This window comes from Lycorma delicatula, chromosome 7 (assembly GCF_047948215.1).
Source record: "Lycorma delicatula isolate Av1 chromosome 7, ASM4794821v1, whole genome shotgun sequence".
Classification (NCBI taxonomy): Eukaryota; Metazoa; Arthropoda; class Insecta; order Hemiptera; family Fulgoridae; genus Lycorma; species Lycorma delicatula.
The window spans coordinates 6285187-6311720 of record NC_134461.1 but is presented as its reverse complement, the minus strand read 5'-3'; the positions used below and the strand labels follow the sequence as shown (position 1 = coordinate 6311720).

At 28.7% G+C, this 26534-nt stretch overlaps 1 protein-coding gene across 5 annotated transcripts in view; it reads right to left on the bottom strand.

The window, feature by feature from the left end:
• Nucleotides 1–26534, bottom strand: part of BRWD3 (bromodomain and WD repeat-containing protein) — a 153525-nt gene that overhangs the window by 70300 nt on the left and 56691 nt on the right. For all 5 annotated transcript variants that reach the window (XM_075371709.1, XM_075371708.1, XM_075371710.1 and 2 more), the window contains 6 exons: nt 22247–22385; nt 16340–16514; nt 12633–12869; nt 10239–10436; nt 7865–8069; nt 4847–5008 (listed from right to left, as the gene is read on the bottom strand). In XM_075371709.1, the coding sequence (XP_075227824.1) occupies nt 4847–5008; nt 7865–8069; nt 10239–10436; nt 12633–12869; nt 16340–16514; nt 22247–22385 (1116 nt within the window). The remainder of the gene's footprint in view (nt 1–4846; nt 5009–7864; nt 8070–10238; nt 10437–12632; nt 12870–16339; nt 16515–22246; nt 22386–26534) is intronic.

Genomic DNA, 26534 nt, shown 5'->3' with positions numbered 1-26534 from the left:
CTTAACTATAAACTTTAACTAGAAATTGATTTTTTAGGGCTTATTAAACAACTTTGGCGTATACACCTAACTGCTTCGTCACTCATTTTGGGCAGTCTAGGGAACATTTTCAATTCCATGTTGCCATTTTCTTTAAACTGCTTGTACCACCATCTAATGCATGAGGAAGATCATTGTCATTAACATGCCACAAAGTCCATTGTACTGTTATAACTGGTTTATGCTAATCACAAAACGCACTGTGCTTACTCTGAACTGTCGCCGTTGCACTAATGACAGTGGCACAGAGGCATTGTGTGCACTGGTTTAAGGTCACAGCCGATCACATCTGAAAAATCTTGATGATATCCTCATTATTTTGGAGTTCCAATTAATACTATATCTCAATTACATAGCGGATATGATTTTTTTTTTATAGCTGCAACCTTTTCCAATGACATTGTGTAACATATGTGTAAACAAATTTTAAACAATAATTATTGATTCATATGTTGGACAAACTAATTTTATACTATAGACATAACAATTGAGATGCATTTATCAACTAGACGTACAGATGTATGACTTATTTTATAACTTGATGATCAAATGTTATATTTACGGAAATTGTATTCTATTTTTATTTTAATCTAGATCAAGTTAATATGTGAAATGAATAATTATATACAGTTTATCAGATATTACTGAAGATGGAAAAATAACTTCCAAAAGCGCTAGAACATAATAATTAATTACATCGGTTGGAAAGCGTAATTATAATTTATATATTTTTATATTATATATACCAATGGGCCATGCTGAATAAAATTATACTGTGTAACATGCTTACATTTTGTATGAAGTTACTTTTGTAACAATATTTTAAACAGATGTACATAATCATTCAATACAAATCTTTGAAGCATAAAATAAATATTTTAGCTCTTATATATTCTGACATCAAGAAATTTCTAAAAATATTATCAAATTATATAACAGATTTGAATGTTACCTTGTACTTGGATTTATAAACAGGATGACCTATATATTTGGCAAAAGTTTTGTTTTTTCATTTTACACAAAAATCTGACAGAATTTTTTACAATTAAATTCCTTGTAGTTTAGTTATTTAGCATTTATCCTATGATCATAAGTCAAAAGCACTTTGGCATAAGCGTGGTTTTATTTTTATCATCATACACAACTGCTAATCGCCTATTTTAGCTAAGCCAACAGAAACTCAAAAAGGCCTTAAACATGAAAAAATTCACTACAGCAAATAAATTATTAGAATGGGTTTGGAAAAATATAAAATATATATATATTTTGGAAAAATATATATTAGAATATAAGTGTGTCCTAGCGGACATGAGCGATTAACTATTTAATTTATTAATTAGCAAATTAAAGAAAAATTTTTAGTTTTTCACCAATAGAAGGGTTTAATTTTTATCGCATGTAAAAACCAACAGAAATTTTGCATAAAAAGCTACTCGGGTACTTTATTCTACAAGCAAAACTAAGGGCACTAGCAAATTTAACAATAAGCACCAAAATCATGCAACAGCTATCACATATAGGTAGCAGTAACTAGAAGGCTACCAAAATCATGCTATGGTAGAGGAGCTTGGGAACTGGGTACCTTCTTGTATACAGCAAACTAGATGGATAAATTAATAATTTATCCATAATTTCTTAATTCTCGTCATTGAAAAAAGTTGTTAGAGAGCTTTTTTATGCAAAATTGTCTTAGTTTTCTACTGGCGGTATTTATTTTTTCATTAGATTAAAAATGAACAAAATATTGACAAAAGACTAAATATTTTTTTCAAAAAAACATGTTTTTTTCCACAAACGGCAAAAAATTTGCTGTTAGGTTAAATATTGATAAACGATGTATTTTTACATAAATCTATGAAGTTCCATAAAGTTATCTATTTTCATTAAATTTTTATAACAATTTGTTTACAGTGTCATTTTCATGTGTTTACGAAGTATACTAAAATTTAGTTCCCAAAACTCATTGAAAAATTAAAGTTTTTGAAAAACCATCTCTGCTATCTTTAAGTACATGTTTTACCTAACAAATAACAATTAAAATATTTTTATATTTGAAAAAAAAAGAATTAAAACGGTTTTTAGAGCATTAGCCAAGGTACCATAAAAGAAGCTTTTTCTAAAAAAAAATGCAATTTTCAAATGTTGATAAATCAACAAATAAGATACAGATATCCCTAAAAGAATGAATACGTAATAAGCTCAAGAACAGAATGCTATGTTGACTTTTTCATTTTTTGCAATTTATTTATTGTTATAGACATTTTATAACAACTTGCAAATTCTCACAGTAGATCCAGATTAACGGGCAGGCAATCAGAAATTAAAAATATTTTGAAAATTTGACTAATTTATAGCCTTGGGTAATATAAATCTGTATGTTTTTGAATTTTTCAATTATCTTCAATAGGAACAAAGTTTTGGAAGCTTATTTATTGTGAGCTCTTAAGTTACGCTATAGTGCAATTTTGGTGTTTATTGTAAAAGTTGCTACATCCTTAGTTCTGCTCGTACAAAACAACATATAAAATAACATAATTAAAAATAAATTTACGATTAATTACTGTGAATTCTAATATACAAACATGCATGTAAACAAAGATAACAGAATTCATCCGCTTCAAAACTACATCTAAAAAGTAATGAAAATAAACGAAACATTAATGTTTGACAATGAATGATTAGAAATCATACATTTAATAAAAGTTATTTAAATTTGAAATTTATTTAAGATTAATGAATATTAAAATTATTTGTTTTTAATCGACTGACTTTGCAAAAAAAGTAGATGCACAACTAAGGTGGTTTAACAAAAAAAAGTCAATATATTTTTAATATTATATATTTCAATTATCATTTGATGTAAGGGTAATCGCAGAGTACTACAATGACAAAAATAGTTTAGCAGTGGACTGTAACTATTAAAACATATATAATTACCATATTTTGCTGCGCAAGCAATTTAACATACAACATGCAGATGTTTGCAAAGCTTGATTAACTGATTCAGAGCATTAAAACAAACAAAAAAAAGTTAATGTGGACAAAGCCTATCTTTATTTAATTTTCAACTGTCCAACATTTTGTTTTGTTTTATTTTAATAAAAGTATATATCTAAGGAACAGATTCAGATATTTTAACAGAATTCGACATACATTTACCAGACAACATATACTGTAAAATAAATAGGTATGGAAATTTTAATATGACAACCCTTTAATAATTTTTTTTTAATCATTAATAACTTTGTAAATATTAAATTTCATCCAATTACGTTTTATTATAAACAAAATCATACATAATTTGTTAAAATTTGGATGAAAAGTAGCTCTTGAAAAAAAAAAGACAAAAGATAAATAATTTAAAAAAAAACAAAAATAAATTAAATACTATAAAAATAAAGAAACTAGCAAAAAAATTCCAAAGGGATAAAATTGATCAGAATGAAAAAATGTACTACAATAAGTACAAATTACCAGATGGTACCATTATAAATTTTAACTAAAATAGGCTCATAGGGTTTAATTAAGTTAGTTACTTTATTTGTATCATATATTATATACTTTTTATTTTATAAATTTTGTATTACGTCAACGGACGATTTTAAAAATGCAAGGTTATATGGATTTATTCAGAGAACACTTATTGTGGATAATCATGGCATAATTAGACAAGAATAAACTGTTTTTCGATGATTGAATTCTTATCGCACATTCCTGCTAAAAATAAAATTTATCATAGTATGACATCATACTAGCAATGGGAACAAACTTTTCCCACAGAAAGCGTTACATTAGTGTGCGTACACGCACTCACATAGACTGAGTAATCCTCAGGAATGGTGGTGAGGGTTAGACTGAGAGACCATCAAAAGACGCAGTTTGTGTTCAGATTCGTCGGTGTGAGCTTGAGTGCAGCGACTTTGTTCAGAAAACTGTTCAGGAGGTTTGCGATTTATGTTTTATTCTGGATACAGGTATGAGAAACTATTATTAAAGGCCTCTCTGCAAAAATAATTCAATGGATACACTACAATATTACTAATCCGTCGACTATTTAATAAAGAAGTATTAAAAAAGTTACTTGTTATAATGATAAATTACGTTCAAAATTCTAACTAGAACTAATTTCAGATTGGCCAATTCCGTATAAGTATAAGTATTAATAGATGATTTGTGAATTCTGATACGCAAATATCAAAGTTCAAGTAGATTAATAATGGGGTGTTTGAGTCAAATATCTACTAAGCAAAAGAGTTTGTTTAATATGTTGTTTTTATATATAAATAGTTTGTTTTATAACAAATAAATAATGTATAATATTTTTTGATGTATTGAGTTATTGTAACTGATTTTATGTAAAACTCGAGAGAGCAATCTTAGGATATAAACTTATCAAGCAGCATAGTCTTAGTACATTGTTTCGCAAATTCTAACATTAGTAAATTCATTTTTTTTTTTTAAACAATATCTTTAAAAATTTAAATCTGGTGTAGAAATAGAAACTTACACAGAATTTCTAATAAAAAAAAAGAAAATTTTTTTTTTAAGGATTCAGGATATATGCGACACACACACAAATTTACATAAAATATCTATAAATCCATATTATGGATGTGTAATCTATATACATTATTATAACAAAATTAATGAGGGAACTTAAAAAAAATACACAACCATTCCTTACACTTTTGAAAAAAGTAAATTTAAAAACTATTTTTAATGAACTTATAATAACAAGAGAGTGTGTATATATATAGTATTAATTTTATCAAAAGAAGAAAAAATAATTTGGAGTGGTGATACTAACGGTCAGGATCAACAGGTTCCATATCCCACGGACTCATATTCTCTTCTTCTCTGTTATCCCATCTTGTAAAGTATGACAGAAACTCAGACTGAGCATCTGGCCGCCTTGATAATATTTTCCCCCACCACCACCCATCATCAATCATACTACGAAATCTATCTCCTAAAAAAAAAAACAAATTAATGAACACAAAATTATTATAACTATAATAAAACTTACAGTTTTATTGCTAAGAAAATTAAAATTATAAAAATAAAAAGCTTCATAGTCTTCAGTCTACATAATCAGAATAAAAATTAGGCTAGTTTTTCTAATCTCAATCAAATAATTTTAATAAATATTTCAATTATAAGATATTTAGAAAAGCTATAAAGTAATAAAGAAATACAAGTTAGTTATTAAAAAGGAGAGTGAAAAGTAAAAAATGAATTTGAAAAGAATGATCCTCATTTAACTTTCTGAATCATTAAAATATATTTGTTGGTTTAGAAGATATTTTGAAATATTCCAAAACTATATGAATGCTGTATGTCATTTACGAAGCAACCTCATATGAAAAGCAGATTTCTTTAAAAATTATTTTCAATGATCATTTAGGCATACAAATAATTCAGCAAAGTTTCAATGTTTAAGAAAATCATACAGCACATCACCTTAGAAAGCAACCTTCATGGAATAATTTATGTGACTAGCGATCAACTAAACCAAAAAATAAGCTATCATTTCCTTCAATAGTCATTGCCACATGTACAAATATATGAGCAGAACAGGTACCGCAACAATAAAATACAAGTTATTTTTTATTTTATTGACCCTTTTAGGAACCAGCAAATTTGGAATAATTTATTACTGCAATGTGATATTCAAATATTTGCTATACTACAGTTTATATTTTATTTCTTTCTAGTTTTTCCACCATCAACTTATTGAATTTCAATCCGGATAAAATTTTAATTATTTTTATTTGAAATTTTTAAATTACTATCTTTTCTATCTTAACATAATATAGAATATTAATCAAACGATTGCGTGGATTATTCTCAAAATAGAACTGAGATCGCGTCCCGTGCTTTTCACTGTGGTCTTGTGAAAATAAATAATTTCATACATATTTTGTTGAAAATAAAGTTATAGTCTATTTATGTTTACTGGGTAATCCATTTTTTTATTTCTTTTATTATTTTATACTTTATTAAAATTTTATTATTTTTGTTAGAAGTCTTCATATTATTTGTCTAATACACTTTTCCACCTGTCATAAGAGAAAACATTTGAGCTAGAGCTATGGAAGAAATGTGCAAGCAAAGAAAAAAGAAAATTAAAGACCAATAATGGGAGAATGAACATTTTCCAGACAGTTGCAGAAATACAACCGCTGGTAGTTAACACAATTCTACCTCACCGAGTTCCAATAATGCCAGCTCAGACCAGGATTTATTTTAATAATGTAATAGTTTTTACCGGTAATGTCTAATAAAAGCACTAATAAGAAAATCAACTTTCACAAATAAAATCGATATAATATGTAAATAAAAACACTTAAAATATTCAAAATATATAACAATAAATTAGTCAATACAATTATCTACCATGTCTAAAGAGCAAAATATAAATAGATAAATAAATCTCAGAATGAGAAGAGTAAAATGACAGGTTCAAGCCAGTATCTAAATTAACAACAGCTACCTTGATATAAAATTTCAGTAGGATTGGTGTAATAGATTTTTAAATCCAAGCAATCAAATTTTGTATTGTAGAGACACTAAAAATGGTGTCTTTTTCAATCTCACAGCAAAAACATCCTTTAAAATTAGTAAAAAAAAAAAAAATGCAATATCATCAAAAACAAAATAAAATTATGTAAACTTTAATATGATTTATTTGAAATAGGGTGCATTAGTATAACAATGTTATCACAAACTTTCCTTTTTCTTAGAATAAAGATTTGATGGATACTGCCATAACCACGTCTGAAAAAAATTATATTTTAACACATTTATTCAAGAATGTTTTAGATTAAAGTAGAGAAAACTCTATTGCAGCAGAAAAACTGGTCAAATCCCATATTACTTAAATTATATGAATAAAATGGAGTTTTATTACTCCAAGAGCCAAAAGATGAACCTTCCCTGGTTCATCTTTTGCCCAACCTATTTTTTTTTTTAATGTCACCTGCATTTTTGCTTGTATAAGGAAAGTGTTATAAGAAATAATTATGTGTTAAGTTCATCTCGTTCCAAAATAATTACATTTATTAGTCTGGAAGATTCTTGACCTAAAGTATTAACAATGCACAGGATTTGCATATATTTATGATAAACTAGTTAAGGCAGCTCTAACAAATCATGTATTTGCAAGTACTGCAACATGTGGAGGCATCTGATAAAGAAAGTGATGCTTTTGAATCATCCTGTACTTCGTTTATAAAAAAGGAAACAGAGAACTACAGGCTCCAATTCAAACAAAATTGAAGAGATTTTTCACGCCACGCAACCATCTACATCAGAACAATTATACTGGAATGACACACTTCAATTAATTAAGGGAAATTCTGTGAACCAAAGCGTCATACTTCACAATACTTATGATAATGATAATAAATTTTTCTAATTTTGATACTTTTAAATAATTATACACTTTCATATAATAAAGTTTTATAAACTATATAACTCACACACCTTTATCTTCGCACACAACTTCTGCTACAGGAGAATGTGAAGAAGGCATAAATATTTTCTTTGTCGCAAAAACTTATTTTTCTACAAGAACTTAACATATTATAATTAGTTAAACACATACAAAAAAAAAACTTTAGTACAACAAATATGTATACTAACTACTGTCTAACAAATCAACATGTTAGACAATTACTTAAAAAAAAATTATATCAGAAAGAATTAAAATGTAAGATATTTATGATATAAATTATAAAAAAAAAATATAGAAGTTATGCAAATAAGTACATACAATTTATAAAACTGAAGTAGTTAAATAAAATGTATAAATTTTACCGCTTACCTACATCCCAGTTTCGTGCAATTGCTGTCTCATAAGTCTGTCTTAAAACAAGGAAATCAATAACATCAGGAACATCATGATACTTTATACTAAATCTATCACCAGTCAATTTACCATTTTGTTTCATCACAGCTAATCGCAAACAACACAACCTCGGCGGCCTTAGTTCATATTTAATACCGATTACTTTTACTAATTCTGGTTCCTTAATAATAAAAAAAAAAAATTACCAACAAACATTAACATTATTGATGCATTAATCAAATCACACAACACATACATATACACAAGCTTTGTTGATCTCTCTACAGAATGTCCCCGATGAGACAACTATCTATACCTAACAACCTTGCAATTAATCAGAAATTTTTTTTCCTTAAATACAAAAAAAAAGCAGATGAACTGAACAACTATCAGAAAAAATTATAAACTATATTAACTTTTACAGAAAGAAGCAGAATCTTAAAAACTCAGAATTCTGTAGTCCTAACGAATAATCACCCACAAACTGATCAAACTTGATCTCTTTGCATATGCTTACGTCAAGCCATTAAAAAAACTGGCAAAAGAAAATCCCAAAATAGAGAAAAAGACTAAAACACACAAGTTACAGGCACTTAAACATTATACCACGTTGAGACCACCAATAACAGGCAGTCATACCAAATTGTGAAAGTAATTTTTACAAACTCTAACATACAATTTCACAAACTTTCCGCCCAGCCATCAATATCCATTAGCTTCTCACCAGTTTCAAAGTACAAGGTAACATGGCACACCTTCATTTTGAAGAAGAAATGGTGATCAATCGGCACTAAGCCTAAGTTGAAAGGAAGGTGGCTGAAAATCTCTTATCTGAATCGCTTAAGTAAGGCCTTCTGAGGAAACATTTAAAAAATAACCCTCTGTTAACGAGCATCCTGTACAATCATTTCGGACTGGCCTCTAAAATCTCTCCAGTATTTTACAATAAACTTTTGACATTGTAAATCTTCCGAATGCCATGAAGATTTTATCACAGTCCTAATGCAGACTTTTTTTTTGTTTTAGAAGGGGCTAACTGAAATTTTTGGCTTGCTAACACCTAAATATGCCTATTAAAAACACACCGTAAACATGACACTATCATCTATATATCATACTGATGATATATTTTTTCACTTACAAAATATAAAATCATACCGTGCCCCTCACATTTGGCAGGAATAACAAATACCATATTCATCAGACCTTTACTGCTACAGAACAAAATAGATGGCAGATGAGTAATATGAAATTATAGATTGAAGATGGCTACTACACATGAAATACGATGATGTAGAAATCGGTTCTGTTTTTAATAGTTATAAGAAGTCTATTTAAAAATAGCCTTAATATGAAAAGTTTATGAAACCGCATCATGCAATTATTTTTATAAACAAATCATTGAAAGACTGTGTATGGCCAAATGCAATAGTCTTATTTTTAATTGTAACAATTAATACAGTAATACTTCTATTCAGCGATTCATTAATAATACATTCTATTTTATAGATAAACTTCAAATATAATAACTGAACAGAATTCACATCTTTTTGACAGGAAATTTTTAATACTTACATCATATTTGATCTTATTTTTAATTATAACTATCAATACAGTAATCCTTACTGTAAAAAAAAAAACATTAAAAAAGTAAAAATATACACTATATTTTTACAAACACAATGAATGAAAACAGTTAAAATTTTAAGTTCTCAAAGCTCTAAATACAAAATAAGAATATCAGATATAAATATTCAAAATTCCCCTTTATATTTTATAAATCTGGTTCGTTATTTAATTTATAAATAGTTGTTAAAAATATAACTTTTTTTCTAAATTCTTTTTTAAATTTGTTTATTGTGCTTTTAAAAAAAAAGATGATCAAATAGATTTTATTTTTTTCTAGACGATCAGATCCTTATGTTTTGTGGATGTATATTTTCTTTCAAGCAGCACAGATCCAAGAATGATCAGAAACAGAGATAAATGAAATTTAATAGCTTGTTTAATTATTTATAATAACAGTAACATTTTTTTTTTCAAATAAGAAAGCAACCGACCGATCATTCTGCAATCAACATAACAAACACAAGTAACATTAAAGATTAATATGTCCACATTATTTCTATCGCTTTCATATCTTTTGGTTAATTTTTTTTATAGTTAATTAAGTTGCTTCTTACAAACAAGCAGACTTGAAAAAGTGTCATTAGTTACTACACTGTGATGACCGCATTCATTCTAAGTGCAGCAATATTATAAAACGTAAAAAGAAAAATTGAAAACTATAATACAATTTTATGTTAAAAAATTTATAGTTGATCATAAGAAAAAAATTATAACAAATCACCTTAATATGTATTTTCCCCCAAGGTGTTATTTGTGACGGTTGAAGCTCATAGACGTGTCTCTTTCTCACAGCATCTAAATATAATTGGTAACCTTCTTTAAAAAACATAACTTCATCACCCATTTGTGGATAATATGGAAATTTTTTAGGTATAACTTCAGATAACCATTCTGACGGTCTATAAAGTTCTGGTACTTCCTTTAATTATTAAACAAAGTTTACATGTTACAGACATTAACAAACAAGAGATATAAACATTCAAGTAAATTTATTAATCTCTATAAAAACATTTGTACCTACATCTTTTACTATAAAATTTAACAAACTAAACTCTTAGGAAAAGTATACAACAATATAAATAAAACCAAATATAGATAAAGCTACATCAACCTCATATTAAAAATAAATGCTGGAACCATTTTTGGTGTCAAGCCATCATCAGAATAACAATAAAAAAAAATAAAAACTACTCAAGTTGTTAGTCAACACACTAACAACCTGTGACAAATAGTGAGAAGAGACAACTTTAGATAAATTTATGTGAAGAGCGCTAATAGATAATAAAAAGACAAGTCATTATTGTCTCCATTTTTTATCATATACACCTGCTTTTTTTCTGTGGTTTCCACTGGCTTGATTGTTAGTTTTATTTATGGGTCATAACTGTACCACTGCTCACCACCTACCGTAACAGACTCCCATCACCTGTCACAACTTTAGAAAGAAAGTATGCACTGTTTTGCAGTCAGTCCTTCAAATTACAGAACGCATTAACACAACTGATTTTCTGCGAACAACCTGAGGCAAAAATTTTGCAGCGATGCATTTCATGTTCAAATCATCTAATAAGAACTTTAAGACACATAAGTCATTTCAGAAATTTTATAGTCAAAACAACGATCTTTGTAAATTTCCGATGATCTTTATAAAGTGCTTTGAAAAAAAACACATTTAACAGAAACTAAGAAAAATCAACATGAAATGCCTTACAAACAATACACAGCAATGGATCATCTAGTGGCAGAAACTCTTTTTTTTAAATACAGACAATGCTTTTATTACTGTATTGATATTTACATTCTAAAAATGGATTTTATTATTGTTTTTTTTTAAAAGTCTGTGATTTTTGTTTGTTTTATTGAAGTTAGTGATTTTTCTACTGTGACTTTTCGTATTTGAGCCAATTAAAGTAGTTTATGGGGTAGAATGTTGTTCTTTGTTGCTCATTGAATATAAGAGTTAAAATATTTCACTGCTTCTTCATGCTTTACTCTTTGCTTCTACTTCAATTTCATCGTCATCATTATTTTCAACATTTCCATCTAACCCTTGTCATACTGATTCAATAATGTCATTGTCAGATTTAAGTTGGAAACATTATGTTGCATCTATGTTAATCCAGTTCGCAATATCTTCTTTTGTTATTTCTGGTTCAAGGTTAACAGTTCTAGTCACTTCTATCACAATTTCTGTATGTTACTTAAGACTAGTGCCTACACATTTTCATTAATTATCTTTAATCATAAACGGTAAAAGTTTTTTCCATGATGCTTGAATTAAAGCCTTGTCTCATACACACACAGACACTAATAAAGCATCCTAGAAACTGAATATTAAAATTATTTAACAATAATTTTGTTCGCTTCACTGCTTTGCTCATGAATACTTTTATAGCAATTACTAATTGATCACATGAATTTGTAAATTAAAAAAAACCATAACTTTAAAATATAGGAAATTATCTAACTTGCAGTCACTTAAAAAAACTGCAAGTTACGTAGTTAAAAACTAGCAAGTTTTTAACTACATAATTGTTTGTTATTCTACCTCTAGTAGATATAAGCGTGTGCCTGATTACAACTACTAAATTTTTTCTACAATGAAAAATTAAATTTGTAAGATGTAAAAGAATACAATGCCTAATCAAGATTAACCCAAAATCCCTGGGTGGAAGATAGAGATGCTACCTCTCTGTCATGGAGGTAGGCATACAATAACATTGCAGTTACATAGTAATAATTAATATTTAAATCACACTTAACTGATTCATTGTTCTAGTTTTCATAAACAGTTGTAATACTACCAGAAGATAATCCACTTTTATTAAAAATGAAGAAGACAGATGTCTTTACTAAATTTTTAAGATAATAATTCTGTTTTTAATCGCATCTGATGAAATAGCGATTATAAGAAAAATGCTCATGAACATAGATAAAAAATTATAAAGCTGTAATTTTTATATATAAACTGTTCTAAATTTCTGTACTATCTCTTTTCACAAAAAATTATAAACATTATAAACTGCAAAACAATTTTTAAGAATATTCAAAATAAAAATATATGACAAAGTAAAAAACAACAAAATCACAATGTAATAAAACTATGTTTACATACCATGTTTTGTTTTTTAACAGCAGTGGTGGTATTGATATTCGGTTTTGGAATACTCTTTTTATTACACTGTCTTTTATTTCTCTTTGGTGGCTCTAATCCATGTTCAGCGATCCAATCAGAATACTCTGAACTTGACGATTCAGTACTTGAACTATCTAAGTCTTCTGATCTTGCTGTGGAATCGTTATGACTCGATACAGAATCACCGCTCACACTATCACTAAACCCATTTGGATTCTATAAAATGAAACAAATCAAAAGCGTACAATAATTTTTTTTTTACATAAATCCCTTTTAATATTTATTTATTCTTAACAATTACTGATCTATTGCCTTATTACAATTTCTTTTTTATGTTGAAGATGAAAAATAAATTTTGTACTCGTGCTAAGTCAAGCTTGAATGGGATTCAAAACCAGAATCTCCCAAATGAATGATGAGTATGCTATAAATTCACATGCAATTTGACAATCAGCACAAATACAGTAAAATATAACAAATTTATTTTGATCAGACCAAGCGACTGTATTAAACTTTATAAATGGTCCACTCGTACTGAGTTCAACGTAAAGGGATTACCAGAAACTGCAATAAATCAGAGCGATCTTAACAAAGATTTAAAGGAAGGTCGGTGGAGTTTTCTAACCTTAGCCTCTACACTTAATTATGAATTAAGCAAGTGGGAACTTCAACTTGTGAAATCTTAACTCCTAAAACCAAAATGCTCAGATTTATGTAGACGTAGTTCTTATTAGATCAAAATAACAAAATAGTTACACTTCTTTATAATAGTACACTAATATCCCTCTCATGACAATGTAATTGGTAATATGGTACTGAACTCAGGCACACTGTTCTTTGCCTATAAAGAATCCCCAGAATGCGTTATATGTATAACTGATGAACGAACCTGAAATATATTAATAAAATTTGGATATGTTTCCCGATATCAACAAAATAAATAAGTTGGAAAATCAAACATGGTGGTCATTAAAATCTTTTAATCACTAATAGTTCCATAAATATTAGTTTACTGAATTATGTTGTTTAAACAAAATGGTAAGTTTTTAATCGTGAATAAAATGAAATCTCACTTGTTCAAATCTGTAGATAAAGCAGCTGACTATGGCTAAAATTATTAAAATCGATTATAAAAAGCAAACGGTCTGACGGTTTTGTGCCTACTTTATTACTAATAAAAAAAATGATTATTCTTGAATTAATTGGTGAAGGAAGATGGATGGGAATATGGTCCTCATAAAAATTTCAGCTTATTTTGAAATCCTGAATCAATCTCTTTAAGTTTGGCAAACACTTCCTGGGACACAAGTATACATCCACTATGGCACACATTTGTAAAAGTTATTTTAACAATAATGAATGTCAGACAGTACCTTCCTTTAATACTTTAACAGACATTTCAGGATAGTCTTCAAGATTGAAGACTAATATTCAAGATTGAATATTGTGTAATCTGGCTTGTCTTCTGAATCAATCAGACTGGTCGATGATACAGAATTGCTTCTACAGTTTCCCCTTTCTTTTGCTTTGATGTCTGAAATATTGACAATTCCTTCATAGACAGTCGCTGGGTTTACAGAATCACAAGTAGATTCAAGTTAATTTTTTTTTCTGCTTCTAGTATAGGATTTTCACAAATTTTTAATTTTCTTTTTCATATCAGTATATCACTTCTTTCAAATATGTGTTTTTAATAACATTAATTACAGCTGAATGTAATAATTTACGTTTTGTGTTTTTCTTACTTATCTTCTTGGTTTCAGAACTTGTAATATTATTCTAAAGTAATCTTTCTTAGATTTTTTGGAAATATCGGTGGATTTCCTTTTTTCTGTCGTTACATCACTAAAAATTAACATGCCTATAAAGATAAACATAATAGTTAATTATTAACTTTGCTAATAATTTATTGAAAAAAGTAATTATGACAAGTATAAATTTAGATTACTATAAAATTAAAGGAAAAAGAATAACTTCATACTACAAAACACAATTTTTTTTATCAAAACACAAGATAAAATTTAAAAAAATGACCACTACAGACGTTAGACAACAAAAGGAAACAGATATTTTTAAACACTTAAATTGTTACCATAAAACTGCATTCATAAAAAAATTCTGCTCTCAATTTTTTAAAAAGGATATAAAATTTATTTATTTTAGGTAATAAAATAGATCTTTTATTATGTTCAGTAATTAACAATATGATACATATATCACGTCAGGTATAAGTAAATATGCAGCTTTACAGATTAAAAAAGGAAATGCTCCAGCATTTGCATGAATGAATCAAGGGAAACCACAATAAAACTTTGATCAGACCAGCATCACAAAATAAACAATTAATGGAAAAGCACAAATTTGACAAATAAATATCCTTTTTATTTTTGTGACCCAAAAATCATTTATTTTTAATAAATTAAGGGGGAAAGAAGTAAATTGATCTTTACAAACAAAAACTTACTGCGAGAACAAATAAAAAAGGGCTTTTTTAAAGAAATAACAAGCGATAGATATCAGGGATCAATACTGTCTTTAGCTTCAGCTACATTTCGCTTAAATAAAATGAACTCCTACCTGGCTATGCTCTTACTTTGCGATTTATGGATATTATGATTATTTTCAGAGAGTTTCATTAACTGTACAGCTCTATGCAACTACAGTACCATATGCATAATAAAAATCCTCACCTATCCCTGATGAGATTTATGGGTCATTAACCCTTTTTGAAATATATACGTACGCGAGTAGTATATAAAAGACATATTCAAACTTACAAACATCCATTTTATACAAAAGACATCAACCTAATGCCTTTGCAGCTGTGCAACTTCCTATTAATGATTATTTTCAGAAAATATATTTGTTTTGATTGTAATTTTCAGATTGAATCATACACATTCTGTGCCAATTTAGTATAACTGTAAACAATATTGAAGTACCAGCAACCACTGTCATCTCAATTTACAAACTACCTCTGAATAATGAAAACTTATTACTAATTGCATTTCCTTCTCTGTCCATTCAGAGATTGGAACACAATAAATTAATTTTGTATCATAGTAATAGAAAAGTACCCTGGTGAACCGTTAAATCAAGCACATTTACTCACTATGGTTACCAATAACAAAAAAACTAAATTTTGAAATCTAATTGCAAATATAAAAATATCCTTTTACTTTTTTGGTTTCCCTTTTTATATTAGACTAAAAATATCTTGTGTGTTGTCGGTTGGAAATTAATTTATCACCCCCATTCAAAATGATTAAATACAATGCAGACAAAAAATACAGCTGTACAATTTGTTAAAAAAAAAGAAAGGAGATGTAGGTTGTGATTGCATTCATCAATCTGTAACATACTTTGAAAATAATAAAGAGAAAAATTTTCATAAATCATGAATTAATTCATAATATTTATTTTTATCAGGCCATATTAAAGCCAAACAGGAAAGTTATTAGATCCTTTCTTCTATGGGCCTAGATATGACTGATTGTATCTTTCCAATTGTTGGGTGGACAAGTAAATAACTTTCAACACCAAAATAAATTGCAAATAACATTTTTGGGAATAGGAATTCAGTCAGATTTTATGTAATTACATTAACTATTAAATAAAGGTAATTATAAAAGATTACTTTAAATTACACAACAAAAAATCATTTTATATTAAAAAAAAAAAATTACCTCAAATTGACTCTGTAGCTGTTCAACTCTTGATGCTCTTGTTCGATATGCATGTGACTGTTTTTTACGAGGTCTTCTGACAAACTCTTTTGATGTCATAGGAGCTGGCTTAAATTCCATAGTACGCTGCATCTCATATTTATATTCTTCCAATTCTAGTGTAGCATAAAACTGACTAAAAATAAATTTAAAATAAAGATTTTTATAATGATAAACAACCAAAAAAAAATATATATATATAAAACACAATGCAATTGAACAGTATTAATTAGTAATGCTTAAAGTTTAAGAATTTTACCATGCTACAACTTACTACTATCACTGTATATTTTAAAATTCCATCACAGTACCAGTTCTACTTTCTGTTTATAATACTACACATTATGTTTTTTCAAGTTTTTTTTTTATAAATTTGTATTTATGTAAAATGCCAAAAAACCAAAATGGTCATACGTGACTTTGACATGAGATAAAAGTCATTCCTGAAACTGACATTGCCATTCTTAAGATAACAACCGTTCCATGGCAGGGTTTCAAAGGAAAATGTGGACGCTTTAGTAGCTTCCCAATGTTCTTCACAAAGCCAAACTTACTATCGCAGATCAGCATGCTGAGCTCACCAAAATAAAAAAAATATTCGTTTTTACATGTCATAAATTTACTCTATTAACCAAGAGGATTTACTGTAAACATCACCACTTTCAAAGACGGCAATGCTACTAGCATTTCTTATACTTACCTGCTTTACAGATGCCACATATGTAACAAACATTAACAGATAACAGAATGCAATAAATTAATGTAACCCTTCTATCAACTAACAATGCATTAATACACTACTTCCATTTAATAGATAATCTGATTGTATTTAGAAGCAGATATTATAATAAAAAATAGGTAGTGCGAAATTTAAAGTTTGTATTATCAACCAGATCTAAAACCAGGCACTTTTAAATGTTAATTTTCATATAATTAACATATAACCCGACATCATTAATTTTTGTGAATGGGTGATGACTAAATCGTACGATAATGTAACATAAATTACTTTAAGATGTAGCTATAAAACATTAACTCATTCTTTGTTGATGTTTAAAGCAATTCATTACATAATTTATCATTTATAATTTATCATCATTAAAATGAGTATAAACATTACAGTTATCTCTGAGTACATAAGGAGTGAAAACATCCTGTAGAACTTAGTTCTGTTTATCTGATCTATAACTGTGTATTTGTGTTTTTTTTATTGATTATATTTGTTGTTTATAAATACTTGAAGAGGCAAATGTATATAAAATCTATACTATTATATAAAGAGGAAGAGGGTTTTTGTTTGTTCAGAATAAACAAAAAACTATCTGATCAATTGCAACCAAATTTTTACCCATGTTTCTTGGCATGACTGAAAAGGTTTTTAGATGTATTTCATCTTGAAAAAAATATATATATGTAATAGTGGAGATTTGACAGTTGAAGCATAATTTTAATGAATTGAATTAATGAACTGTGAACAGGATTTGAACTAAATGATTTGAATCAATCGAATGAATAATATTATATAATAACAGAACTAAATTTACATTAAATAAAGTAATCTATATTTATACTGTTATACAAACAGGAAGAGGGTTTTTGTTTGTTCGGGATAAACAAAAAAACTACTCAATCAATTGCAACCAAATTTTTAGTTACGCTGGTTGAAGCATAAACTTTAATGAATTTTGAGCTGAATGATTATGAATATCTAAAAACTAATTTCTAGATTTTTTTATAATTCCAGATTCAAGGGTTAAAATGGATTTTTTAATTTTTTGAAACCCTGTTATTTTTTTAATTTCTTTGTAACAAATGAAGAAATCAATCTGATTTTTGGCGAGTGTAATCTTAGATGGCGAGTGTAATAGATTTTTTGAAATTCAACCTTGAAAGGTGATGAAAGATAAAAAAAATTTTGAACAGTGATTGTATATTTTCCCAATCCAAACTATAATAAACGACATATTCAGTACAACTGGGTTAGTAAATATTCTCCAGATAAATATTTAAAAACTGTTTTCGGGTTTTTTTTTTAATTTCAATTTTTTAAGGTGTGCAAAGGGAATGGCGCTGTGGCTCAACCAACACCGCCACTGCCATTGTAACTGTATGTGTAACTGGCTCTGGTTACTTGACATAAAATAAAAAAATTGACCGGTTAAAAAACATTGATGTTTGTGGTTGACAGTCAACAGATGTGGCACACATCGTGCTCACATCTTACGGTAACCAAGCTGATCGTAAATAATCACAACCATACTACCGTAACCGATGTTAAGTTCACTTGAAATCTCTGTAATTTTAATTTGCCAGTTTCTCAACATCATTTCATTCACATGTTTTGTGTTACCATCATGTTTGCAGTTGAAGGACGCCCAGCATGTAGTTTGTCACTCACATTTGTTCTTCCATTTCTGAACATTTGGCACCATTTTGTGACCATGGGGTATGACACTGCATTCTCACCATATACCTCAACAATTTGGCGATGAATTTCACAATTGTAATTTTTTGCTTGAAAAATCAAAATACTGAACGCAGTTCTATGCTGGACAAAACCTCTAGAGGACAGGCCATATTGACGACACTACACATGTACTGAATGGCTGCTGGGAGAGCATGAAGACAACATAACCAGTGCTCCCACCACAAGACACTAATATATCCCATTCAGTTCAAGAACACGTCAAGGCAAGGGTGTAACTAATTTTTCAATCCGACTGTCATATGTATATCATTAAAAAATATTACAGCAGCTAGTTACGATCTCACTATGTAATGCACGTATTACAAGTATGTATGTATTATATGTAATACGTGTATTAATAAATATTTTTTATAGGTTGTATCATAATATTTAAAATTTGTTAAATTTGCAAAAGTATCATTAAGTTACAACAAAATGAACTAATCAGACTCATATACAAACATTTTTGTACAACCAGGTTAACTGACAAGCAATTTTTAATAAAATTTTCAAAGAACTTGACCCCCGTTTAAAAATAAAGATTTCAAACACTGCACCATCATAAAAAAAATTGAAATTGAGGCACAGATTTGAAAATAAGTGGCAAATTTTAGAAATGTTGTACGACTAATAATCTGGAATATTAGAGGAAATATTGTATTTATTGATAATAAATACAAATTGATTAGCAAGTAAAAAATGTTTACCGGTACAAGCTGTAATATCTTATTAAACAGAAGTTGGCAAAAATAATTTTTCATTGAAAGTAACTTAACAGTAGATTATAACTCCCTCCATATTTGGTTGAGTAACAATAGAACATTTCACGACACAATTATTTACCAAATTTGTAATAAAATAAGACCGTACTTATTTTAGTACAAATTGTACTTATTTAGTACAAATTTGGAGTGAAATGTAATTGCTATATCTTTTAATATGTAGAAAAGAATAAGATAAATAAAAGATGAGGCCAAACTATAGAAAGTGATTCTACTTAACACACTGAAGAAAAAATGTCCAGTGAACATAGGGTCTGAAAACAAATATTTGTTTAAAATACAGACAAATATCTGTCTGTCCGCCATTTTGTTTTTTAAGAAAAAAAATTATTTTTCAGGAACGGTTGGAGATAATGCAATGAAATTTAATACTTTACTTTAAACTAACATTTTTTTTAATAAGAAAAAAATAATAACTTCATTGACAAACTCAAAATTACAGTCGTTTCAATTTTTCAAAATCTTAGGAATTATTAGATTTATCAAATTGTGTTGTACTATAAAAATTATGAAGCAGTTTTTATGAACAAAACAACACCTTAGTCATAAAAATCCGACGACAAACAACAGAGTTGTTGCAAAATATAGGCCTCAAATGATATGGTGGAGTTTTCTTTTTTAATACAGTGACTCACTTGATAACTAAATCAAATTTTCTGATTAAAATTGCTAAAAATTCAACATTATGGAAATTTAATAATAATTATTGCAAGAACTAGCAATGAAACAATTTATTCTCAGCAATGAGAAAATGTGAAAATCAAATGCATAGTTTATTCAAACAAATTTTCTTAATCAAAGACCTATAAATAACTACTCTGTGATAATTGCAACTGAAATAGCTAGTTTATTTCCTTACACTCTTTTTCTTTCACTTATAAACAAAACGGTTTCATGTTTTGTTACTTGCATTGAATAGTGATATCTGTGCTCTGAATTTTGAAAATTGATTTTTTAATGAAAATTGCCATTTAAAATGAATCAAAATTACACAAATAATGAACTTGCTGATATGCATTTTACATATGGTCTTGCCAATGGCAATGCTGCAAGGGAGGCAAAAAGACTTTACTAAGAAAAGTATTCAAACCAACATCAGCCAGATACAAGATTATTTTCACGTCGTCATGCATGTTTAAGTGAAACTGTAAGATTTAAAGCTGTCATAGTTGGTAACGGTAGACCTAAAACAGTTTCAACGCCCAAATGTAGAAGAAAGGGTTTTGAACAAGTTTGCACAAGATCCAAAATTATTGTGTAGAAGAGATGCTGTCCAAGAAAACATACCTCGTAATACATTATGCAATATTTTACACTCCATTATTGTATCCGTACCATTTGCAACAGGTACAAGCTCTTCTACTAGGTGACAACCCCTCAAGGATTGCATTCAGTCGGTGGTTAATTAACAAATGCGCCGATACCTTCGAGTAGATATCTAGCATTCTTTTTACAGACAAGATGTCTTTCACTAAGGATGGTATAAACAACGTCCACAACCGACATGTTTGATGTGAGAAAAATCCTCATGCAGAATTTCAAGCAGGAAGTCATCACAAGTTTTCTCTGAATGTTTGGGTAGCAGTCTACATGGATAACCTAATTGGGCCTTTCTTTTTGCCACATAAGATTGATAGCGGACTCGTATTTGGAATTCATAACAAATGACCTACCTGAACTTCTAGAGAATGTTCCTTTGCAAAGCACAATGAGTTCATTCGTGATGGTGCACCAGCCCACCTTGCAATTGGCATCAAGGAAAAATTAACTGATGATTTTCAAGGAAGGTAGAATGGTCAGGGCTGTCCCATTTGTTGGCCTGCACACTCCCCACATCTGAACCTTTAGACTCTATGGGAACATGTAAAGTCTGAGGATAGAGTTTGAGGATAGAATCGTCCACTTTTTGCAAACAATCAGGGAACAGGCAGGAATTTTTGAGCATGTACATCGGTCACTAAATGTATAGTTTGTTCTCATCAGAAAACAACAAAAAAATGGTCACATGCTCTTACAGTAATTATTAGATTTCCATAATGTTGAATGTTTAGCAATTTTAATCAGAAAATTTGGTTTAGTTATCAAGTGAGTCAAGATAATAAAAAGATAAGATGGCTGCCAAGTTGAGGCCTACTTTTTGCAATAACTCTGCTGTTTGTCGTCTGATTTTTACAACTAAAGTGTCATTTTATTCACAATAAAATGCTTCACTGTTTTTATAATACTACACAATTTGTTAAATTTAATAATTCCTAAGATATTTAAGATTGAAAAATTGAAACCGCCATTTTGAAATTTGTCAACGAAGAGTATCATTATTTTTTTTGTATTAAAAAATGTTATTTTAAAATAAAATATTAAATTTCACTGTATTATCTCCAACCGTTCTTGAAACATAATTTTTTCTTAAAAACAGAAAATAACAAAGGGAGCAAACATATGCGTTTCAGACCTATATTCATTGGACATTTTTTCTTCGGTATATTAAGAAGGAATCACTTCCTACAGTTTGGCTCCACCTTTTAAGACATCTGTATACAAATCATATGACATTTATAAATAAAATTATCTTTAATAATTTTTCTTAGCTATCCCTTAAAGTAAAAAAAAGATTCTTACACTTTCTGCCGTGTTGTTTGAAGGGTTCCTTTATCAAGTGGTGTAATTAACCGCCTACGTGTCCAAGCGAATTCATCTCTCTGCCAATTGCCGATAGACTGCCTCACTCCTTCCACATCACCTCTTCCACGCATACCACCTAAATTACAATAAATTGTAAAATGAAATTCAGTCACCCAAGACTGAAATAACTTTTTCCCTTATTCCATAAACAAATAATATAGTTATAAATACCCGATACAATTAAAGTAATGTTCCACCTGAATAATCACAACCTGGCAGAAAAAGTCATAACATCATTGATATTTGTTCAATGAAGAGTATAATATAAAACTAATCTTTTTAAGTTACATATTATTCCTCTGCACTGTTAAATTATATTAAATAAACCAGCTAGTACAGAATATTAAGTTAAGACATGTCTTATTTTAATTTTTCATGCAAAGTACTTTTGCAAGATCATGCATCCTCATTCACGATTAAAATAATTCAGTTTTTTTTGTCTTCAGTCATTTGAATGGTTTGATGCAGCTCTCCAAGATTCTATCTAGTACCGGTCGTATCATTTCAGTATATCCCCTACATCCTACATCCCTAACAATTTGTTTTACATATTCCAAATGTTGCTTACCTGCACAATTTTTCCCATCTACATGTCCCTCCAATATTAAAACAACTATTCTAGGATGCCCTAATATGCGGCATATAAATCTCTTCTTTTAGCTATATTTTTCCAAATGCTTCTTTCTTCATTGATTTGCTGCAGCACCTCTTCGTTTGTCACTTTATCCACTTGTCTGATTTTTAATAACATTCTCCTATAGCAACAAATTTCAAAAGTTTCTAATCTTTTCTTCTCAGGTACTCCAATCGTCCCAAGTTTCACTTTCATATAAAGCTATAGTCCAAATATATACTTTCAAAACTGTTTTCCGGACATTTAAATTAATTTTTCATGTAAGCAAATTATATTTTTGACTGTAAGCTCGTTTCGCATGTGTTATTCGGCATTTTATATCGCTTCTGCTTCATCCATCCTTAGTAATTCTACTTCCCAAATAACAAAATTCTTTTACCTCCATAATCTTTTCTCTTTCTGTTTTAATATTCAGTGGTCCATCTACATTATTTCTACTACATTTCATTACTTGAGTGTTGTTCTTGTTTATTTTTATGTGGTAGTTCTTGCATAGGACTTCATCCATACCATTCATCTTCACATTCAAGTTCACATTTCTTCTGAACTTTTTTACTCTCGGAAAGAATTATTATATCATCAGCTAATCCTAACATCTTTATCTTTTCACCTTGCACTGTTACTTCGGATCTAAATTTTTCTTTAACAGCTAATGTAAAGATTAAAAAGTAATTGAAATAGGGAGCATCCTTGTCAGACTCCCTTTTTTATTACGGCTTCTTTCTTATGTTCCTCAACTATTACTGTTGCAATTCGATTCCTGTAAATGTTAGCAATTGTTCTTCTATCTCTATACTTGAACCCTAAATTGTTTATAATGCTGAACATTTTATTCCAATCTATTTTATCAAATGTCTTTTCTAAGTCTACAAATGCCAAGTATGCCAAGTGCTAAAATTGCTTCCCTTGTCCCTATACTTCTGAAACCAAACTGGTCTTTTCCTAACACTTCTTACACTCTCCTCTCAATTCTTTTGTACAGAATTCTAGTTAAGATTTTTTTTATGCACAAGTAGTTAAGCTAATTGTTCTGTATTCTTCACATTTATCTGCTCCTGCTTTCTTTGGTATCAAGACAATAACAATCTTTTTGAAGTCTGACGTAACTTCCCTTTTTTTTGTAAATATTACACACCAGTTTGTATAATCTGTGTATTGCTTCCTCACCTACACTGCGCAGTAGATCTACAGGTATCCCGCCTATCCCAGAAGCCTTTCTGCCATCCAAATCTATTAATGCTCTATTAAATTCAGATCTCAGTATTGTATCTCCCTTTTCATCCTCTTCAACTTCCTCTAACACCATTTTCTAATTCATTTCCTCCGTATAACTCTTCAATATATTCCACTCACCTATTGACCATTTCTTTTGTATTATAAATTGGTATACCATCTTTGTTCAACACATTATTAGATTTTAATTTATGTACCACAAAATTCTCCTTAACGTTTCTATATGCTATGACTATTTTACCAATGATCATTTCTCTTTCCACTTCTGAACACTTTTCATTAATCCACTCTTCTTTCACTAATTTGCACTTCCTGGTTATAGTATTTCTTAATTTGCACCTTTTGTTTAGAGTATTTCTTAATTGTCAATAGTTCCTTTTATCTTCATCATCACTAGCATTCTTATACTTTCTATGTTCATAGATCAGCTGCAATATATACTGTGATATCCAAGGTTTTATACCAGTTCTCTTTGTTCCAACTAGGATCATTTCTGCTGATTTAAGAATTTCCTTTTTAACATTCTCCCAGTCTTCTTCTATTTTCTACCTTACTGTTTTTACTCAGACCTCTTGCGATGTCCTCCTCAAAAATCTTCTTTACGTCCTCTTCCTCAAGCTTCTCTAAATTCCACAATTCATCTGACATCTTTTCTTCAGGATTTTAAATGCCAATCTACATCTGATTATCACTAAATTATAGTCACTATCAATATCTGCTCCAGGATAAGCTTTACAGTCGATGAGCTCTTTCTAAATCTTTGTTTAACCATGATATAATCTATCTGATGCCATGTTCTATCACCTGGCATTTCCTACGAGTATATTCTTCTATTATGATTTTTAAACTGGGTGTTGGCAATTACTAAATCATATCTCATGCTAAACTCAATGAGTCTGTCCCTTCTTTCATTCCTTTTGCCCAGCCGTATTCACCCACAATATTTTCTTCCTTGCCTTTTCCAATTCTTGCATTCCAATCTCCAAGTATTATTAAATTTTCATCTGCTTTTATGTATTTAATTGCTTCGTCATTGTATACACACTCTACCTCATCATCATCATCATCATCATGGGCACTTGTAGGCATATAGACATTAATTGTTGTTGGCTTAGGTTTTGATTTTATCCTTATTACAATGATTTTACCGCTATGCATTTTGAAATACTTTACTCTCTTCCTTATCTTATTACAAAACCTACTCCTGCCTGCCGTTTACTTGATGCTGAGTTAATTATTCTAAACTCACCTGACCAAAAGTCGCTTTCCTCTTCCAACCGAATCTCGCTAATTCCATTTACATTCAACCTATCCATTTCCCTCTAAATTTTCTAACCTACCGACCTTTTTTAGACTTCTAAATATATTATTATATTCTAAATAATTCCGTTATTGCATTATAAAAATATAAAAATAAAAATACTAAAATAATGATAACTATATATCAACTTAAACGAGTGCTGCTGTCTATTGCAGTTTTTATAAGAATATCTCTCTCAAACACTGTCTACATAAAAAAATACAAACAAAATTTGATTTTGATAAACCATCACAGTGTTTGAGTGTAATGATACAGACGTTCTTGAATAATTATACATCTTTGAAGATCTGCTAATCATACACGAATAGCTAGCAATTTTTTTCTTAAAATTTTTTGTAAGTTCAGCAGGGCTTAAAATTTAACTTCTCCCTCCTATGTTACACTTGAATGTTGAATTATTTGCATAATAAAATTACTCATTTTCTTAAGAATTGTCTTTTTTAATTAAAATAGTGAAGGAATTTTAAAAATTTAATTTTTAAGAAAAGGGAAATGCTCTAAAGGATTTTTTTAAATTTATAAATGATATTATTTCCATTTGAACTCGTGGTATTATTTTTTTATTAAGATAAAGAGAATACATCAAATCCTTGAAATGTAGTGCATCTCAAGCAATTTTTTTTAAAGCTCTTAATGGAATCAAGAATAATTCACAACCTATGACACCAAATTCCATAATTGTTGGTCAACTATAACACCAAAGGTGATGTCAATGTATAAATTTTTAATTTGTAAAACACACATGTCCATACAGAATTTTGTAAGAATGACTTTAATATTTTTAAACCTGAAGACTTCAAAATAATGAAAAATATAAGAATCCACAGATAATTTTTTTTCATGAAATAGTAATTTTTTAAAAATCTAAAAAAAGAAAAAAAGAAATGCTTAGTCAGAATGGCACTAAGAATTAATCACACACTATGAACATAATATTATGTTCATATGTAATGCATTAGATTTCATCCAAGAAATTCATATATTTTCTTTTACACACAAAGTGATAATTAATAATAAGAAGAAAATAACAATTATTT